We start from the raw sequence: 18467 nt of genomic DNA on the forward strand, positions 1-18467 counted from the left end.
GGTCACGACTATTGCTGTACTTGGCGGGCAGGAAGTGCCTGACGCTTTTTCAAGACAAGAGGCAGACCGGGAGGCAGTTTAACTCATTTAATAATTTATTCACGTCTTGGACAAATTTGAATGAATCTGTAGTGATCTGTACATCTGTACATACATCTGCACTTACACCAGGGACTAAAGCACAGATGTAACAGCCACAGCATCACTAGAGGGCAGCATCAGAGACGGGTATAAAGGGTCCAGCCCAAGGGAGGATCCGCCTCTTTCAGAAGCACAGGGCTAGTGAGCAGCAGCAGACAGAGACAGCTCAGCATAGGCAGCTTACCTTAGCTTCACTGGTCATACCTCTTGACTGTATTATATCTAGTTAAGCTCTGGAAACAGAACAAACCCTTTGAATAAAGTATTTGTGTTAACTGGAAGTCTACAATCTTTATTCAGACTTAGAGAATAACATAGAATCAGTCCGGATTCTCGGCGACAATTCGTTCTACTGTTTTCCCACCTGCATATCCCACAGCGCGACCTCACCCCTGCAAAGGATTAAAATACAGATATACATTGATTAACGTAGTCGCTGCAATGATGTAACCTCCAGATGACATTATGATGAGCTTCAGTGTTGTCTATGATTGCGCAATTTCCCCCCCCCATGTCTCAGTGACTCGATATATGCATTGCATATATAATAATATAATAACAATAAAAGGTTATTATATTATTATATTTGCAATGCACGTTCTGGTTATACGATCCAGAAACTAATTAAGCTCAAACCATGTTGTACGTCAAATTAGTTACACACTTGCATACGAGTTAGGAGTGTTAAGGAATGGGTTAAGCAACATTCCAATTAGATGTCTCATTGATGTTAAGTATCCAATGATTGACACTGATATGTAAAGGGGCTTCAGGTGGCCCTTGTTTGGTGTGGTGTGGTGATAGAGTTTGGGAGAGAGTGTGTACAAGGAAAATAAAGGGGCGGGATTCTCCCAACGGGAGTCGAAGTGCCGACGCTGGAGTAAAACCTGGAGTGTTTTACTCCGGTGTCGGCGCCCGTTCCCAGACCCCTATTGTCCTCCCTCCGTGAGGCTAGCAGGGGCGTCCGGTGATTTACGGGGGCGGGGCCTCAGCGCGGTGTCAGAATCCCGGCGCCGGGTAAAAGACGCGACGCCTTGGGTCCCACGCAAGCGCAGTTGGGCCAGTGCCAACTAGCGCACGCGCGGTGGCCGTCCTCCCCAGGCCGCCCCGCACCAAAATGGCGCATGAATCCAGGTTTGTTGGCGGAACAAAGGAGGCCTGCCGACAGAGAGGCCGGCCCGCCAATCGGTGGGTCCAGATCGTGTACCAGGCCACTCCGGAGGGCCTCCCCGGGGTTGGAACCCCCCTCCCCCCCCCACTCCCCCCACAGGCTGCTCCCGGCCCTAGAAGCCCCAGGTCCCACCGGCCCGTGAGCGGGTTAGAACGGCGCTTGCGGGAATGTCACTTTTTTCGCCGGCCGCTCGGCCCATTTGGGCCGGAGAATCGCCACTCGCCGTTTGCGTCGATTCTCCGAGCCGGCCGGCGCGATTCGCACTGCGGCTGGTTTAGGGGGGGGGGTGGGGAATCGCGTGCGGGGGTCGGTCGGGGCGGCGTGGCGCGAATCGCATGGCGCCCCGGTGATTCTCCCACCCACCGGGCGGGGGGGGGGGGGGGAATCCTGCCCAAGGTGTCTTGGGAAAGGAACAGAACTCTTGATTGTTTACTCAACAGCATCCGTAAGCTCAGAAGGGGCAGGTGGAGGGCCACTCGCAGCCAATCTGATTTAACCTCCCTCCTAACCCTGAGAATTCTTTCCAAGAGCCAGCCAGGCCCGAAGGCCTGAAAGGCCTCCTTGAGTGCTGCATTCCTGGTGGATTTGGATGTCAGGCTGCCAGGAAATCTTACCTTGAATCTAAAGAAGCGAGGGCAGGCCTCATTGTGAGTACGGGTGGCGGTGGGGAGCTCACAGGCTGCAAGGCTTGGTGCTGTAAACAGGAAGTCAAGAAGGTAGAAAAGTTCTAAGATTTCTGGCTGGATGCTTCCTCTGAATCAGACCGACGTAGCCACGTGACCGACGCAGTTGGTTGGCAGTTACGATCAAAGCGATACACACCACTCTGTGATGTGGGAGACAGCGCAGCGCAGGGACGGCTCACAGTACTTTAGTTAGCGGCAAAGACTTCAAGAGGAGCTCACGGGGGAAGGGTGCGCGGAGGGGTGAAGGGGGTGCTCCGGAAAGAAGGCAGGGGCGGTGTTGGGAAAGGTTCTGTGAGACATCAGGGGTTGTGACACAGACGCCCAACAGCCTGAAGGCTGTAGACTCCCGGTGCGCAAACAGTGAGCCCTGGGCAGAAAGAAAAACGCAACAGCTACAGGTCAAGATGGGCTTGAAGCGATGGCTAACCTGTGGAGCGCCGCAAGGTGAGTGACAACGCGATACCAATGTCAGAGTGCATAGTTCAGCAAAGCCTGCAAAAGAATCTCTCCTCCCACTTGAGTTTGGCGTTTTCTACAATTAAGCCGAACTTAAGAAAGAAGTAATGTCGAAACGGAAAGGTCTTTTTGCACTCTGTTCGTTAACTTTATTTGCTCCCACTGAAATAGTTGTAGTAAGAGATCCAATGTAGCCCCCACCCAGCAGAATAAACCGTCCCTATTACTCGAAAGTGACTTTCGAGGTCCACAGAGATTCTGCATCGTGAGTAAGTTCCACTCCTCTTAATAAGCCACAAATGGGGCCTGTTAATGGGGACGCTTTTAGTACGGGGAAACCTTCTCCAGCGAGATTTTCTCAGAAACCGAACACCTTCCAATAGATCAAAAATCAGTTACTGCAAAGCAATAAAACCCAGAAAACAGCTGGAAAAACTCACCAGGTCTGGCAGCTCTGCAGAGTGAAAATATTTCAACAATTAAAGGGGGGGGAATTCTCTCTCCACAGATGCTGCCAGACCTTCTGTTTCCCAGCACGTTCTGTGTTTACTGCAGATTTCCGATCGGCTTTGCTTGATGGGAGTGATCTGACAAACGGGACTCCATTCATTTCATTCTCTGTGTTCCATGTTCAAAATATTAATTTACGGGATGTGGACGTCGCTGGTTAGTCCAGCATTTATTGCCCATCCCTAATTGCCCTTGAGAAGGTGGTGGTGAGCCGCCTTCTTGAATCCGCTGCAGTCCCTGAGGTGTAGGTACGCCCACAGTGCTGTTAGGGAGGGAGCTCCAGGATTTTGTCCCAGTGACAGTGAAGGAGCGGCCGATATATTTCCCAATCAGGGCGGTGAGTGAGTTGGAGGGGAACCTCCAGGTGGTGGGGTTCCCAGGTATCTGCTGCTCTTGTCCTTCTAGATGGTAGGATTGTGGGTTTGGAAGGAGCTGCCTAGCGAACCTTGATGAGTTGCTGCAGTTCATCTTGTAGATGGTGCACACGGCTGTCCCTGTGCATCGGGGGTGGAGGGTTTGAATGTTTGTGGATGGGATGCCAAGCAAGCGGGGCTGCTTTGTCCTGGGTGGTGTTGAGCTTCTTGAGTGTTGTTGGAGCTGCGCTCATCCAGGCAAGTGGGGAGTATTCCATCACACTCCTGACTTGGGCCTTGTAAATAGTGTACAGACTTTGGGGGGGTCAGGAGATTAGTTATTCGCCACAGGATTCCTAGCCTTTGACCTGCTCTGGTAGCCACAGTATTTATATGGCTGGGTCCAGTTCAGTTTCTGATCAATGGTAACCCCCAGGTTGATTGTGGGGGATTCAGCGAAGGTGATGCCATTGAATGTCAAGGGGCAGTGGTTGGATCCTCTCTTGTAGGAGATGGTCATTGCCTGGCACTTGTGTGGCACAAATGTAACTTGCCACTTGTCAGCCCAGGCCGGGATATTGTCCAGGTCTTGCTGCATTTGGACAGGGACTGCATCAGTATCTGAGGAGTCACGGATGGTGCTGAACATTGCGCAGTCATCCGCAAACATCCCCACTTCTGACCTTACGATGGAAGGGAGATCATTGATGAAGCAGCTGAAGATGGTTGGGCCTTGGACACTACCCTGAGGAACTCTTGCAATGATGTCCTGGAGCTGAGATGATTGACCTCCAACCACCACAACCACCTTCCTTTGTGCCGGGTATGACTCCAACCAGTGGAGAGTTCCCCTCTGATTTCCATTGACTCCAGTTTTGCTAGGGCTCCTTGATGCCATACTTGGTCAAATGTTGCCTGGGTGTTGAGGGCAGTCTCTCTCACCTCACCTCATCAATTAATGGATGTGGATGGAAATGGATCCAAGCAAACATCTTTGTTGTGTCCAAGGAAGTTAGTGGATGTTTTATGAAGACTGATGTTTTGGGGTTTAAGACAGATGATGAATTAAGCATTGGTTGCTGCAATAACCCATTAACATTTATAAATCTGTGGTTGGAAGGAAAAGGAAAAGTAGCACCTTTCATGACCTTAGAATGTCCAAAAGCACTTCACAGACCAGTTAAATACTTCTTGAAGTGTTGTAATGGAGGGAACACCAATTTGTTCACAGCAAGCTCCCACCAACAACAGCATGATGAGTGGGCAATTATTTCTGTCTTAGGCCTGTTGGTTGAGGGATAAATATCGGTCAGGGCACTGGAGGGAACCTCTCTTCTCAAGGTCTGTGCGATTTCAATCGTTGGATGTTACAAGCATAGGGTAGAGGCCATTCAGCCCATTGCATTTGTGGATGCTGTATCCGACTAGCCCCGCCGCCCTGTTTCGAGAATGGGACCCCAACCCTCTGGCCTCAGAGGCAAGAGTGCGACCGAGGAAGTGGACACTTGCAGCGCAGCTGAGGTAGCAGTATTGGTTAACGTCATTACAGCGGGACGTGAGACTCACTCTTCAAGCCCACGCCGGCCAACTCGGGGCATAATGGGCAATTAGGGATGGGCAACAATCACCGGCCTTGCAAGCGAAGCCAGCACCCCGCGAAGGAATAAAGAGCAGTAAGCTGGCACTTAAGTAAGCCAGTCCTGGGTCGCTGGAGAAGAGATAGGCCCTCCACCCACTGGCCATTAGCATTGCACCTCAACCCAATGGGGAAATCAGCCTCATTCAGGACAATTTACCCCCATATACGACAATGCCTAGGGCCTCAATTGGAGGAGGATTGTGTTAGATTCTGAGCACCAAGCTGCAATGGCTGACAGGGCCTTGGGGAGAGCCCGTGGAAGAGATTTACTGGAATGGTACCAAAGGCGAAGCAGAAATGTTCAAAAGAGAATTGGATAAATCATTTGATCAGGAGAAATCACAGTGTGAATTGGACCAGTTGGATAGTTCTTTCAGAGCACCTGCACAAGTTAGAAGGGCCGAATGGCCTCCCATGCTATACCACCCTCTCATTCTCACAGCATTGAGACTGGCTGGCTTCACCCCAGTAACCTGTTGGCACAATCGGAAATCTCGGATTAGATTGTAGCCGGGAACTCCCTCCCTAACACTTCTTTAATGAGCCAGGTATTAATTTCACTAAACCCTAATCTAGTCGGTAACTAAGTAGATAATCATTACAAATCTGCAGTGCCTCACTGACCAGAGGTCAGAGTTCGAGTCCTCCAATGACAACTTGTGAGACGGAATCCAAATCGGTCTGACAATTTGTGCGGCTGAGTTTGTTGCAGCAGTGAAACTGTTAGGTTGCGGGGACAGGGGTGGTGTTCGTATCGGTCGCAATGTTGAGCATATATTTGAAGATCTTGCAGCAACGTAGGGAGAAGTGGGGGAGACGAAGAGAAAGAGAGAGGGAGAGAGAGAGAGAGAGACCGAGGTAGTGGCTAATTGGAAGGAGGGAGATGGCCAATGCACGAGGTGTTAGGGGCTCAAATCCCACCACAACAGCTGGTGGAATTTAGATGCAATGGAATAAAATCTGGAATTATAAAGCTCGGCTCAGTAAGGGGGAGCATGAAACTCTCAGCGATTGTTGTAACAACGCACCGGGTTCACTAATGTCCTTTAGGGAAGGAAATCTGCCAATCATGCCTGGTCTGACCTACATGTGACTCCAGACCCACAACAATAGAACCATAGAATTCCTACAGTGCAGAAGGAGGCCATTCGGCCCATCGACTCTGCACCGACCCAAATATGTAAGGAGATTACAGATAGCTGCAAGAATAATAGGGTGGTAGTAGTAGGGGACTTTAACTTTCCCAACATTGACTGGGACAGCCATAGCATTAGGGGCTTGGATGGAGGGAAATTTGTTGAGTGTATTCAGGAGGAATTTCTCATTCAGTATGTGAATGGACCGACTAGAGAGGGGGCAAAACTTGACCTCGTCTTGGGAAATAAGGAAGGGCAAGTGACAGAAGTGCTAGTGAGGGATCACTTTGGGACAAGTGACCATAACTCCATTAGTTTTAAGATAGCTATGGAGATTGATAGGTCTGGCCCAAGAGTTAAAATTCCTAATTGGGGCAAGGCCAATTTTGATGGTATCAGACAGGAACTTGCAGAGGTAGATTGGGGGAGACTGTTGGCAGGCAAAGGGACGGCTGGTAAATGGGAGGCTTTTAAAAATGTGTTAACCAGGGTGCAGGGTAAGCACATTCCCTTCAGAGTGAAGGGCAAGGCTGGTAGAAGTAGGGAACCCTGGATGACTCGAGATATTGAGACTCTGGTCAAAAAGAAGAAGGAGGCATATGACGTACATAAGCAACTGGGATCAAGTGGATCCCTTGAAGAGTATAGAGATTGTCGAAATAGAGTTAAGAGGGAAATCAGGAGGGCAAAAAGGGGACATGAAATTGCTTTGGCAAATAATGCAAGGGAGAATCCAAAGAGATTCTACAGATACATAAAGGGGAAAAGAGTAACTAGGGACTGAGTAGGGCCTCTTAAGGATCAACAAGGACATCTATGTGCAGAGCCACAAGAGTTGGGTGAGATCCTGAATGAATATTTCTCATCGGTATTCACGGTGGAGAAAGGCATGGATGTTAGGAAACTAAGGGAAATATATAGTGATGTCTTGAGAAGTGTGCATATTACAGAGGAGGAGGTGCTGGAAGTCTTAAAGCGCATCAAGGTAGATAAATCCCCGGGACCTGATGAAATGTATCCCAGGATGTTGTGGGAGGCTAGGGAGGAAATTGCGGGTCCCCTAACAGAGATATTTGAATCATCGGCAGCCACAGGTGAGGTGTCTGAAGATTGGAGAGTGGCGAATGTTGTGCCCTTGTTTAAGAAGGGCAGCAGGGAAAAGCCTGGGAACTACAGACCGGTGAGCCTAACGTCTGTAGTAGGTAAGTTGCTCGAAGGTATTCTGAGAGACAGGATCTACAAGCATTTAGAGAGGCAAGGACTGATTCGGGGCAGTCAGCATGGCTTTGTGCGTGGAAAATCATGTCTCACAAATTTGATAGAGTTTTTTGAGGGGGTGACCAAGAAGGTAGATGAGGGTAGTGCAGTAGACGTTGTCTACATGGACTTTAGCAAAGCCTTTGACAAGGTACCGCATGGTAGGTTGTTGCAGAAGGTTAAAGCTCACGGGTTCCAGGGTGAGGTTGCCAATTGGATTCAAAATTGGCTGGACGACAGAAGGCAGAGGGTGGTTGTAGAGGGTTGTTTTTCAAACTGGAGGCCTGTGACCAGTGGTGTGCCTCAGGGATCGGTGCTGGGTCCACTGTTATTTGTGATTTATATTAATGATTTGGATGAGAATTTAGGAGGCATGGTTAGTAAGTTTGCAGATGACACCAAGATTGGTGGCACAGTGGATAGTGAAGAAGGTTATCTAGGATTGCAACGGGATCTTGACCAATTAGGCCAGTGGGCCGACGAATGGCAGATGGAGTTTAATTTAGATAAATGTGAGGTGATGCATTTTGGCAGATCGAATCAGGCCAGGACCTACTCAGTTAATGGTATGGCATTGGGGAGAGTTATAGAACAAAGAGATCCAAGAGTACAGGTTCATAGCTCCTTGAAGATGGAGTCGCAGGTGGCCAGGGTGGTGAAGAAGGCATTCGGCATGCTTGGTTTCATTGGTCAGAGCATTGAATACAGGAGTTGGGACGTCTTGTTGAAGTTGTACAAGACATTGGTACGGCCACACTTGGAATACTGTGTGCAGTTCTGGTCACCCTATTATAGAAAGGATATTATTAAACTAGAAAGAGTGCAGAAAAGATTTACTAGGATGTTGCCGGGACTTGATGGTTTGAGTTATAAGGAGAGGCTTGATAGACTGGGACTTGTTTCCCTGGAGCGTAGGAGGCTTAGGGGTGATCTTATAGAGGTCTATAAAATAATGAGGGGCATAGATAAGGTAGATAGTCAACATCTTTTCCCAAAGGTAGGGGAGTCTAAAACTAGAGGGCATAGGTTTAAGGTGAGAGGGGAGAGATTCAGAAGGGCCCAGAGGGGCAATTTCTTCACTCAGAGGGTAGTGAGTGTCTGGAATGGGCTGCCAGAGGTAGTAGTAGAGGCGGGTACAATTGTGTCTTTTAAAAAGCATTTAGATAGTTACATGGGTAAGATGGGTATAGAGGGTTATGGGCCAAGTGCGGGCAACTGGGACTAGCTTAATGGTAAAAACTGGGCGGCATGGACTGGTTGGGCCGAAGGGCCTGTTTCCATGCTGTAAACTTCTATGATTCTATGATTCTATGACCCTCCAAAAGAGCACCCTACCTACTCCCCCTGCCCTATCCCCGCAACCCCACCTCACCTGCACATAGAATCATCATAGAATTTACAGTGCAGAAGGAGGCCATTCGGCCCATCGAGTCTGCACCGGCCTTTGAAAGAGCACCCTACCCAAGGTCAACACCTCCACCCTATCCCCATAACCCAGTAACCCCACCTAACCCTTTTTGTTTGGATACTAAGGGCAATTTATCTTTGGACTGTGGGAGGAAACCGGAGCACCCGGAGGAAACCCACGCAGACACGGGGAGGACGCGCAGACTCCGCACAGACAGTGACCCAAGCCGGGACTCGAACCTGGGACCCTGGAGCTGTGCATCAACTGTGCTACCGAGCCGCCCACATCTTTGGATTATAGAATTATTGACCTGTTGCTCTCTCATCTGCCCCACTAGCCACCACCGAACCTAACCTGCTCCTTTCTTGGAACAAAAGCAAAATGGTGCAGATGCTGGAAATGCGAAATGAAGTTCGGAAAGGTTGGAAACGCTCAGCGGGTCTGGCAGCTCCTGTGGAGGGAGAACTGGGTTAATGTTTCAGGTCGATTAGCTTTCATTGGAACTGGATGATATTAGAGATTTAGCGGAGAGCCGAAGAGGATATCTGTTGACTCCTGAATTGTATCAATGATTTGGTTGAGTGGGTGGAGAGGTGGCTGAAGGAATTCAATCCGGAAAAGTGCGAGGTCATGCTTCTGGGGAGGGCAAACAAAACAGGGGAATAGTCAACGAACGAGAAGACATTGAGAGGGATTGAGAAAGTGAGAGACTTTGGAGTGCATTGCAACAGGCCCTTGACAGGACAAGTGGACGAGAAAGAACATATGGAATTCTTTCCTCTCTGGGGCGACGTTTGGGATACAAAGCAGGGATGTCATGCTGGAACTGTATAATACACTGGTTAGGCCACAACTGGGGTTTTGTGTACAGTTCTGGTCACCACATTACAGGAAAGACCCAATTGCTCTGGGGAGAGTGCCGAGGAGGTTTACAAGAATGTTGCCAGGGCTGGAAAATTGCAGCTATGAGGAGAGATTGGGTAGGCTGGGGTTGTTTTCCTGAGAACAGAGTAGGCCAAGACCTAATTGAGGTGTACAAAATTAAGAAGGGCCGAGACAGGGTTGAGAGGAAAGTCTAGCGGAGGGGTTCAATGACCAAGGGGCATGGTTTAAGGTGATTGGTAGAAAGATTAGACGAGACACGAGGAAAAATGTTTCCACGCAGCGGGTGTCGGGTATTTGCTGCCTGAATTGCTGTTGAGGCTGAAATGTTGGACTCATTTAATGGATCTGTGCCTGAAGTGCTGGAACCTGCAAGGCTACGGACCAGGGGCTGGATAGGGGCATTACAATGAGCGGCGGCCGGCGCAGAGACGATGGGCTGAATGGCCTCGTTCTGCAGCGTAAACCTTACTATGGTTCTATTGTCCTAAAGAACTTTACAACTAATGAAGCACTTTGTGCGGTTGTTGTTGTAACGTAGGGATCAGTACAGGCTATTTGTCGTAACAAGATCTCACTAACACCAATGTGATAATCACCATATTTTTACGGCGAGAGCAGCTCAGCATTCCCTCCGTGCAGCACTGGAGTGATAGCCGGGACGTCTGGGCTTAAATCTCCAGAGTCAGACTTGAACCCTCAACCCCCTGGCTGAGCGGTTCAGAGAGGTACCCACTTCGCCGGCTGGCCGCCTCCCACTGGTGAGAAACATGCCTCGGGATGGGGGGGGGGGGGAATGTCTTGGCTGATATTTATCGCTCGCCCCCACAAGAAGAGACTATCTGGTCATTACCACATCGCCGCTTGTGGGATCTCGCTGTGCGCAAAGTGGCTCCCTGCGACAGTCACGTCCCTTCGAGAGCACCTCATTGGCTGCAAAGTGCCTGGGACGTCCTGAGGTTGTGGAAGGTACCCATCTCCTCCCTTTACCTCCTTGGATTGCAGCTCCGCCCTTAGCCGCTTTCAGGTCCCAACCTCCGACCGCTCCTCCTCCGCGGAGCGGCCTTCGGGCGCTGGACGAGAAATTGGTTCATTTAGGTTCTGCAATTCATGTCCACCACCGTGGACATGAATCCCTGAGCCACTTGGGGTAACCGGGAGTCAGACACACCTAGGTTCCACCGATTACAGAAACTTTAGTTCAACATTGGGTTCTCCTCTTCCTGTGGAGCAATGAGGAACTTGGAAGGCTTACTTCAGACTGAGGGCCTTCTGTCTGATAATGTTGCAACATTACTCATGAGCAACGGTGTTTGCTCAAGCTCCCAGCGTTGGCTTTTGTGAAGAATTGGTGTTATTATGACGCACGCAACAATAACAGAGAAAGAAAGCTGGGCGGTGTGGCAGAGTGTGAGACAGAGGTGCGATGCGTGTTTCTGAGATGAAAGGCTTTTAGACTTGTTCATGAGGTGGTATCCGCCCACCATTCCTCCACTTTCATCTTCAAACAGGGGACTGTGTTTCCTAAGAGCATCGGGCCTCAGAAAGGACATCCCGGCGACGGCACGTGGGCCGGGGAACTCAGATTTACGGTTTTGATGAGAGATACGGAGGTGACGTGATGATGAATATTTTTTTTTACGCCTTCAAGGGCGGTGGAAGCGGAGACGGTCCGTGATCGCGGAAGGAAATTAGCCGGGCACCGGAGGGAAATAAACTGAAAATGGCCGCCTGCTCCCAACGGTGGAACTGCCGACTCCCCACTTCCCGGGCTCCGCAATCCTGCCTGGGATCAGAGAGCTGGCATTCTTTACACTGTGGAGCACAGGACGCAAAGAGATCCAATGTGCCTCCGTCAGCTCCATCCACACAGCCGGAAGGCTGAGTGTGCTACGTATGGGAAAGGAGAGAGGGAAATGCGTGATCAACATGACTGTTACAACCTGCAGGCCTCGCAAACTGCTTTACAACCATGAAAGTACTTTTTCCAGTGCAGCCACTGTTGTGGCGCAAGGCAACTTGCGCACAGCAGGATCCCATAAACAGCAACAAACTAAATGAGGGGATAATCTGTGTTTTTAGGAGTGTTGATTGTGGGATAAGTAATAATGAGAGAAACGCGGAGAACTCTGCTTTGAAATAGTTCACAGATTTTCTACATCCATCCGGAAGAGCCCCCCGTTCCGCGTCTCGTTCGGAAGACGGCACTCCCGACAGCGCTGCACCCCTCCAGCGCTGCAGCGGGTGTGCCAGTCTGGATTACGAACCCGCGACCTTGGAGAGGGACTCGGACCCAACTACTTCCTGAGGCAAGGACTGTTGCCACCTGAGCCCTTGCTGACCTCCCTGTTGAGGTGGAGGTTCTGTAACCAGTGGTTTGATACGATCCTAGTGGTGTAAGAACTGGGGATTGCTGAATGTGCGACTGTCGCTGAAGCTGGTGAATCCCCCATTTTTATATTTACTGGCAGTCCAGTCCGTCCATCTGCTGACTTCCCATTCCCCCAGTGCTTTACCTCTTTAGCTACTTCTGTGATAGTATCGACAGGATGTGACAGGCTTTGCCTCAGCACCATGGAGATGCAGAATTCTATGAGAAAGATGCTGAGGGTTTTTTTTCTGTTTGGCGATACGATCTCTGGTGAGTCACACTGCTGTCTGCTTGTCTATCTTAGGACTGGGGGCGAATGTTCACCCGCGTCAACATCCTCCCACCACCTAGAATTACACCTCGTGTAATTTATCTCGGGAAGCGGAAAGGGTCATTCAGTCAACGAACCCATGCCAACTCTGAATGACCCAGGTAAACACCAACTGACCCATGCCATCACCAACTGACCCATGCCAACACCAACTGACCCATGCCAACTCTAACTGACCCATGCCAACACCAATTGACCCATGCCAACTCCAACTGACCCAGGTAAACACCAACTGACCCATTCCAACACCAACTGACCCATTCCAACACCAACTGACCCATGTCAACTCCAACTGACCCATGCCAACTCCAACTGACCCATGCCAACTCCAACTGACCCATGTCAACTCCAACTGACCCATTCCAACACCAACTGACCCATGTCAACACCAACTGACCCATGTCAACCCCAACTGACCCAGGTAAACACCAACTGACCCATGTCAACCCCAACTGACACATGCCAACTCTAACTGACCCATGCCAACTCCAACTGACCCATGTCAACCCCAACTGACACATGGCAACACCAACTGACCCATGCCAACTCTAACTGACCCATGCCAACTCCAACTGACCCATGCCAATTCCAACTGACCCATGTCAACACCAACTGACCCATGTCAACTCCAACTGACCCAGGTCAACACCAACTGACCCAGGTCAACTCCAACTGACCGAGGTCAACACCAACTGACCCATGTCAACTCCAACTGACCCATGTCAACTCCAACTGACCCAGGTCAACACCAATTGACCCAGGTCAACTCCAACTGACCCATGTCAACACCAACTGACCCATGTCAACACCAACTGACCCATGTCAACTCCAACTGACCCAGGTCAACACCAACTGACCCAGGTCAACTCCAACTGACCGAGGTCAACACCAACTGACCCATGTCAACTCCAACTGACCCATGTCAACTCCAACTGACCCATGTCAACTCCAACTGACCCATGTCAACACCAACTGACCCATGTCAACTCCAACTGACCCATGCCAACACCAACTGACCCAGGTCAACACCAACTGACCCAGGTTAACACCAACAGACCTATGTCAACTCCAACTGACCCATGTCAACACCAACTGACCCATGTCAACTCTAACTGACCCAGGTCAACACCAACTGACCCAGGTCAACTCCAACTGACCCATGTCAACACCAACTGACCCATGTCAACACCAACTGACACATGTCAACACCAACTGACCCATGTCAACTCCAACTGACACATGTCAACACCAACTGACCCAGGTCAACTCCAACTGACCCATGTCAACTCCAACTGACCCAGGCCAACACCAACTGACCCATGTCAACTCCAACTGACTCATGTCAACACCAACTGACCAATGTCAACTCCAACTGACCCATTCCAACACCAACTGACCCAGGTCGACTCCAACTCACCCAGGTCAACACCAACTGACCCATTCCAACACCAACTGACCCAGGTCAACACCAACTGACCCATTCCAACACCAACTGACCCATTCCAACACCAACTGACCCATTCCAACACCAACTGACCCAGGTCAACACCAACTGGCCCATGCCAACACCAACTGGCCCATGCCAACACCAGCTAGCCCATGCAAAACCACTGCCCTTGCCACCTCCAATGACCCATGTCAACTCCAACTGATCCATGACATCAACTGACCAAAACCAACACCAACTGACCCATGAAACACCACTGATGCATGCCAACACCAACTGACCCATGTCAACTCCAACTGACCCATGCTGATTCCAACTGGCCTGTGCAAAACCACTGACCCTTGCCAGCTCCAACTGACCCTTGCCACTCCAACTGACCCATGCCAACTCCAAATAGCCACCAATTTGAAATAGTCAGCCTACCTCACCCCAAACAATGGGCCCACTTTTCACACCGAGAGCACATTGCCACATTGACCAATCATCTCTCTGCTGCTGTGCCAACCAACGATCGAGCCACATGTGATTATGTTGCTGCGAACAAGCTGAATGGTGAAAGGTATTGCCTGGAAGCAGATTTAATAGCAACTTTTAAAGGGGATTTGGCTAACATACTCTGAGAGGGTGAAATTTGTCGGGGCTCTGGGGGAAGAGCAGGGTGAGTGGCACTGAATTGGTTGGCTCTTTCAAAGAGTTTCCACAATGGGCCGAATGGCCTCTTTCTGTGCCATATGGCGCGTGAGGGGTCTCTAAGAAGACCATCAGCATCATCAGGTTTCTCCAGATTTCTGAACCAACACAAGCAACTCACATCTCCCTGTTATTTTTTAAGAATGTGCAGGATTAGCACATTAATTGACAATTAAACCCACCCCAGAAGGAGGTATATTAACCAGCCCATCAGGATGAAAGCTGTTGCAGCTCTGAGCTCTGGAAATCCCTCCCTAAACCCCTCACACCCTCCCTTTAAAATGTTTATTTAAACGACTGTGCTCAGGATGCATTTGCTCACTTGTCTTATGTGATCCAGTGTCTACTTTTTGTGTTACAACGCCTCTGTGAAGTGTCGCAGGATGTTTTAATACACTGAAGGCACCATGCGAATACAAGTTGTTGCTGTCGTAGATGTTATCTGGTACAGATAAGCAATGAAAAACAGCTTTGGCTGTCTTTTTCACTGACCTACACCTGCAGTACATTGAGAACAGGAAACATTCTTCTCTTGGTCGTAGTGTCGGCGTGGGTGGACCAGGACAGATTGTTGGTGATGTGTACCCCTCGGAACATGAAGCTTCAACCATCTCCACCTCGGCCCCGTGTGTACGATACTTCGCTTCCTGAAGTCAATGCCAGCTCTTTAGTTTTGCTGACATTGAGGGAGAGATTGTTGTCGCTGCACCACTCCACTAGGTTGTTTATCTCCCTCTTGTATTCTGACTCATCGTTGAACAAATTGGGGGGAGCGTGGAAGAGGTTTACAAGAATGGTTCCCGGGATGAGAAACATCAGTTATGAGGGTAGGTTGGCGAGGCTGGGACTCTTCTCCTCGGAGAGAAGAAGGTTAAAAGGAGATTTGGTGGAGATGTTCAAAATCACAAGGGGGCTGGACGAAATAGAGAGTGTTATAACACCCTGGACCAGTCCGCGGTCAGTTCCAGACCCACCTGACCCGGAGTCGCAACACAATTGAAATTAACTATTAATTCCTAGAAAATACCCAAAGTCTTTGGCCCTCGACTGCACAATAATTACAGTCACTGGGTTTGTAAATTTAAACACAATCAACTTTTATTAATAACAATAACTATGATTAAATAGGCGGCAAAGACAACTGGCTAACTATTATCTAGTTCCTAACCCTCCCTCTTTAACTCTCCCCACCCTCTACTCACACACAAGACAGACAATCACAGAGAGGAAACATGGATGGAAAGGAAAATAATAGAAAAAGAAAAAGGATAAAAGTCTTTGTTTCAGATGGATGTCTTCCAGTTTGATTACTTTTGTCTAGGCCTTCACTTGGAGGTTCTTGCTTTCCATCTGTAATGGATTTCCCTATGGATTCATCCGCATCTCAAGTCTTCTCCGCAGATTCAGAAACAGCAGGCAGGAAACCTTTTGGGAGAAAGGGAGAGAGACAGCAACTCATAGCTTCTTCTCTCGGCGTCCAAGAGAGTTCTGTTTTTCTTCCTGGCATCTCTTAAAACATCTCACCTGGTATGACCCAATCACTGCCTGCCGCCGGGCAGGATACGGTCTTTTGCTAACCCATTGGCCACCAGCCAACCAATCGAACCGAATCCCTACGATCTGTCGGGTGCCATAAAGTCTGGGTTCTTCTGTTGAAAATCTAAGTCTTCACAGTACAGTGTACTATTTTGGGTTCCTTACTTCCTCTGCTTGACTTAAAGGTATATGTCCATTAAATATCCATGGATCAAAAATGATAACAGCAAAGTAAAAGAAATGGGAAATAAGGGAATCACCTGGAAGGGCCGTTATAAGAGGGAGAAGCTGTTCCCACTCATAAAAGGGTGAAGAACGAGAGGGCACAGATTACTTGCAAAAGAAGCAAATGTGACGTGAGAAGAATGTTCTTTGCACCGCGGGTGGCTGTGGTTGGAACGCACGGCCTGGAAGTGTGGTGGAGGCAGGTTCAATCGAGGCTTTTAAGAGGGCATGAGATGATTATTTGAATAGCAACAATGTGCAGGGGTACGGGGAAAAGGTAGGGGACTGGGATGGAGTCTTGATGCTCGTTTGGAGAGATAGTGCAGAAACGATGGGCAGAATGGCCTCCTTCTGCACCCTAACAATTCTGTGATTCTGCTTTGAGAGCAGACTCAGGGGGTATCATTCCACATTTGGGGAAAGGCTTTACTGGAGACCATGAAGATAAGAATATCAGCAAGAAATCAAACAGAAATTCAGGAGAAACATCTTTCATAGGATCAAAGACTCCCTACAGTGCACAAGGAGGCCATTCGGCCCATCGAGTCTCCACCGGCCCTTGGAAAGAGCTCCCTACTTAAGCCCACGCCTCCACCCCATCCCCGTAACCCAGTAACCCCACCTAACGTTTTGGTCACGAAGGGGCAATTGATCACGGCCAATCCACCTTACCCGCACATCTCTGGACTGTGGGAGGAAACCGGAGCACCCGGAGGAAACCCACGCAGACACGGGGAGAACGTGCAGACTCCACACAGACTGTCACCCGAGGCCGGAATCGAACCCGGGTCCCTGGAACTGTGAGGCAGCAGTGCTAACCACTGTGCCACCGTGCCCGCCCTAGAGAGTGTGGAGACTGTGGAACTCACTGTCACAGAGAGTGGTTAGAGTGAAAAGCCGCTCTCTACGCAGCAGGATCCCACAATCGGCAATGAAATAAATGACCTGGTCGGCTTTTCTGATCGTAGCAGGGCATATATCAGCCAGGATGTGGTGAGGGTGAAGGGGATGTGAGTCGGGGGGTGGGGTTGGGTTGCCTGGTTGTGCTGCTGCATCAGGAAACACCTCTTAGAAGTTGGGAGTAAAGTCTCCTTTGATAATAATAATGTTTATTATTGTCACAAGTAGGCTTACATTAACACCGCAATGAAGTTACTGTGAAAAGCCCCCAGTCGCCACATTCCGGCGCCTGTTCGGGTACACTGAGGGAGAATTCAGAATGTCCAATTCATCTAACAAGCACGTCTTTCGGGACTTGTGGGAGGAAACCGGAGCACCCGGAGGAAACCCACGCAGACACGGGGAGAACGTGCAGGCTGCGCACAGACAGTGACCCAAGCCTGGGAATCGAACCCGGGACCCTGGCGCTGTGAAGCAACGGTGCTAACCACTATGCTACCGTGGGGCTGAGGAGACTTTGCATGGCATCTAAACCCCAGCTCTGAGGTTGGGATACCACACTCACGATGCAGTCAATCAGGTCACCGAGCCCCTGGACTGTGCCCCCATTCCCCAAGTCACTTTGGTGTGAGACCGAAAGGGCAGCTTTCGAGGGAAGAGTTCCTGCAGAGCCATTTCCATCCTGAGTGGGGGTCTTGTTTTTTCTGAATGGTTGCTAGTTTTTTCTGAATGGTTGCTAGTTTTGCAATCGTAGCTGTGAAAAATGAAAAAAAGAAGATAAGTTACAAATTTGATCATGGCTGAGTCAGTAAAGAATTTATCTAGCGCCTTTCTCGACCTCAAGTTGCTCCAAAGCTCTTTATACCCCAATGAAGTACTTTTGAAATGTGGTCACTGTTATAACGTAGAATGATAATCAGACTGAGGCCAGTCCACCAATAAATGAGATTGTGGTTGTTCTGGTTGTAACCTCAACCCCACATTGCTGCCGAACCCCTGATAACCTTTCACCCCCCCTGCTAGTCGAGGATCTATCAGACTCTGCCTTAAAAATATTCAAAGATTCTGCCTTTTGAGGAAGAGAATTCCTCCTCATCGCCTCAATTTCTCCTCATCTCGATCTGAACTGGGCGACCCCTTATTTTTAAACGGTGACCCCTCATTCTAGATTCTTCCACAAGAGGAAACATCCTCCCCACACCCACCCTGTCAACACCCCCTCAGGAACTTAAAGGTTTCGACCAAGTCACCTCTCACTCTGCTAAACTCCAGTGGATACAAACCCAACCTTTCCTCATCAGGCAACCCGCCCATTCCTGGTGTTGGTC

The 18467-nt window shown here is 49.6% G+C and overlaps 1 protein-coding gene across 2 annotated transcripts in view; it reads left to right on the top strand.

Annotated features, from left to right (window-relative positions):
• The window catches only part of LOC140403192 (disabled homolog 2-interacting protein-like), a 117233-nt gene that overhangs the window by 58499 nt on the left and 40267 nt on the right, over window positions 1-18467 (top strand). Inside the window, exon 1 of one of the 2 annotated variants that reach the window (XM_072490937.1) lies at window positions 2310-2442. The exons of the other annotated variant lie outside the window; for it this stretch is intronic. Coding sequence (XP_072347038.1) covers window positions 2403-2442 — 40 coding nt within the window. The 5' untranslated portion in view covers window positions 2310-2402. Of the gene's footprint in view, window positions 1-2309; window positions 2443-18467 lie in introns of those variants that run through there. 2 annotated transcript variants of the gene reach the window in all.

Source organism: Scyliorhinus torazame, chromosome 27, assembly GCF_047496885.1.
Source record: "Scyliorhinus torazame isolate Kashiwa2021f chromosome 27, sScyTor2.1, whole genome shotgun sequence".
Classification (NCBI taxonomy): Eukaryota; Metazoa; Chordata; class Chondrichthyes; order Carcharhiniformes; family Scyliorhinidae; genus Scyliorhinus; species Scyliorhinus torazame.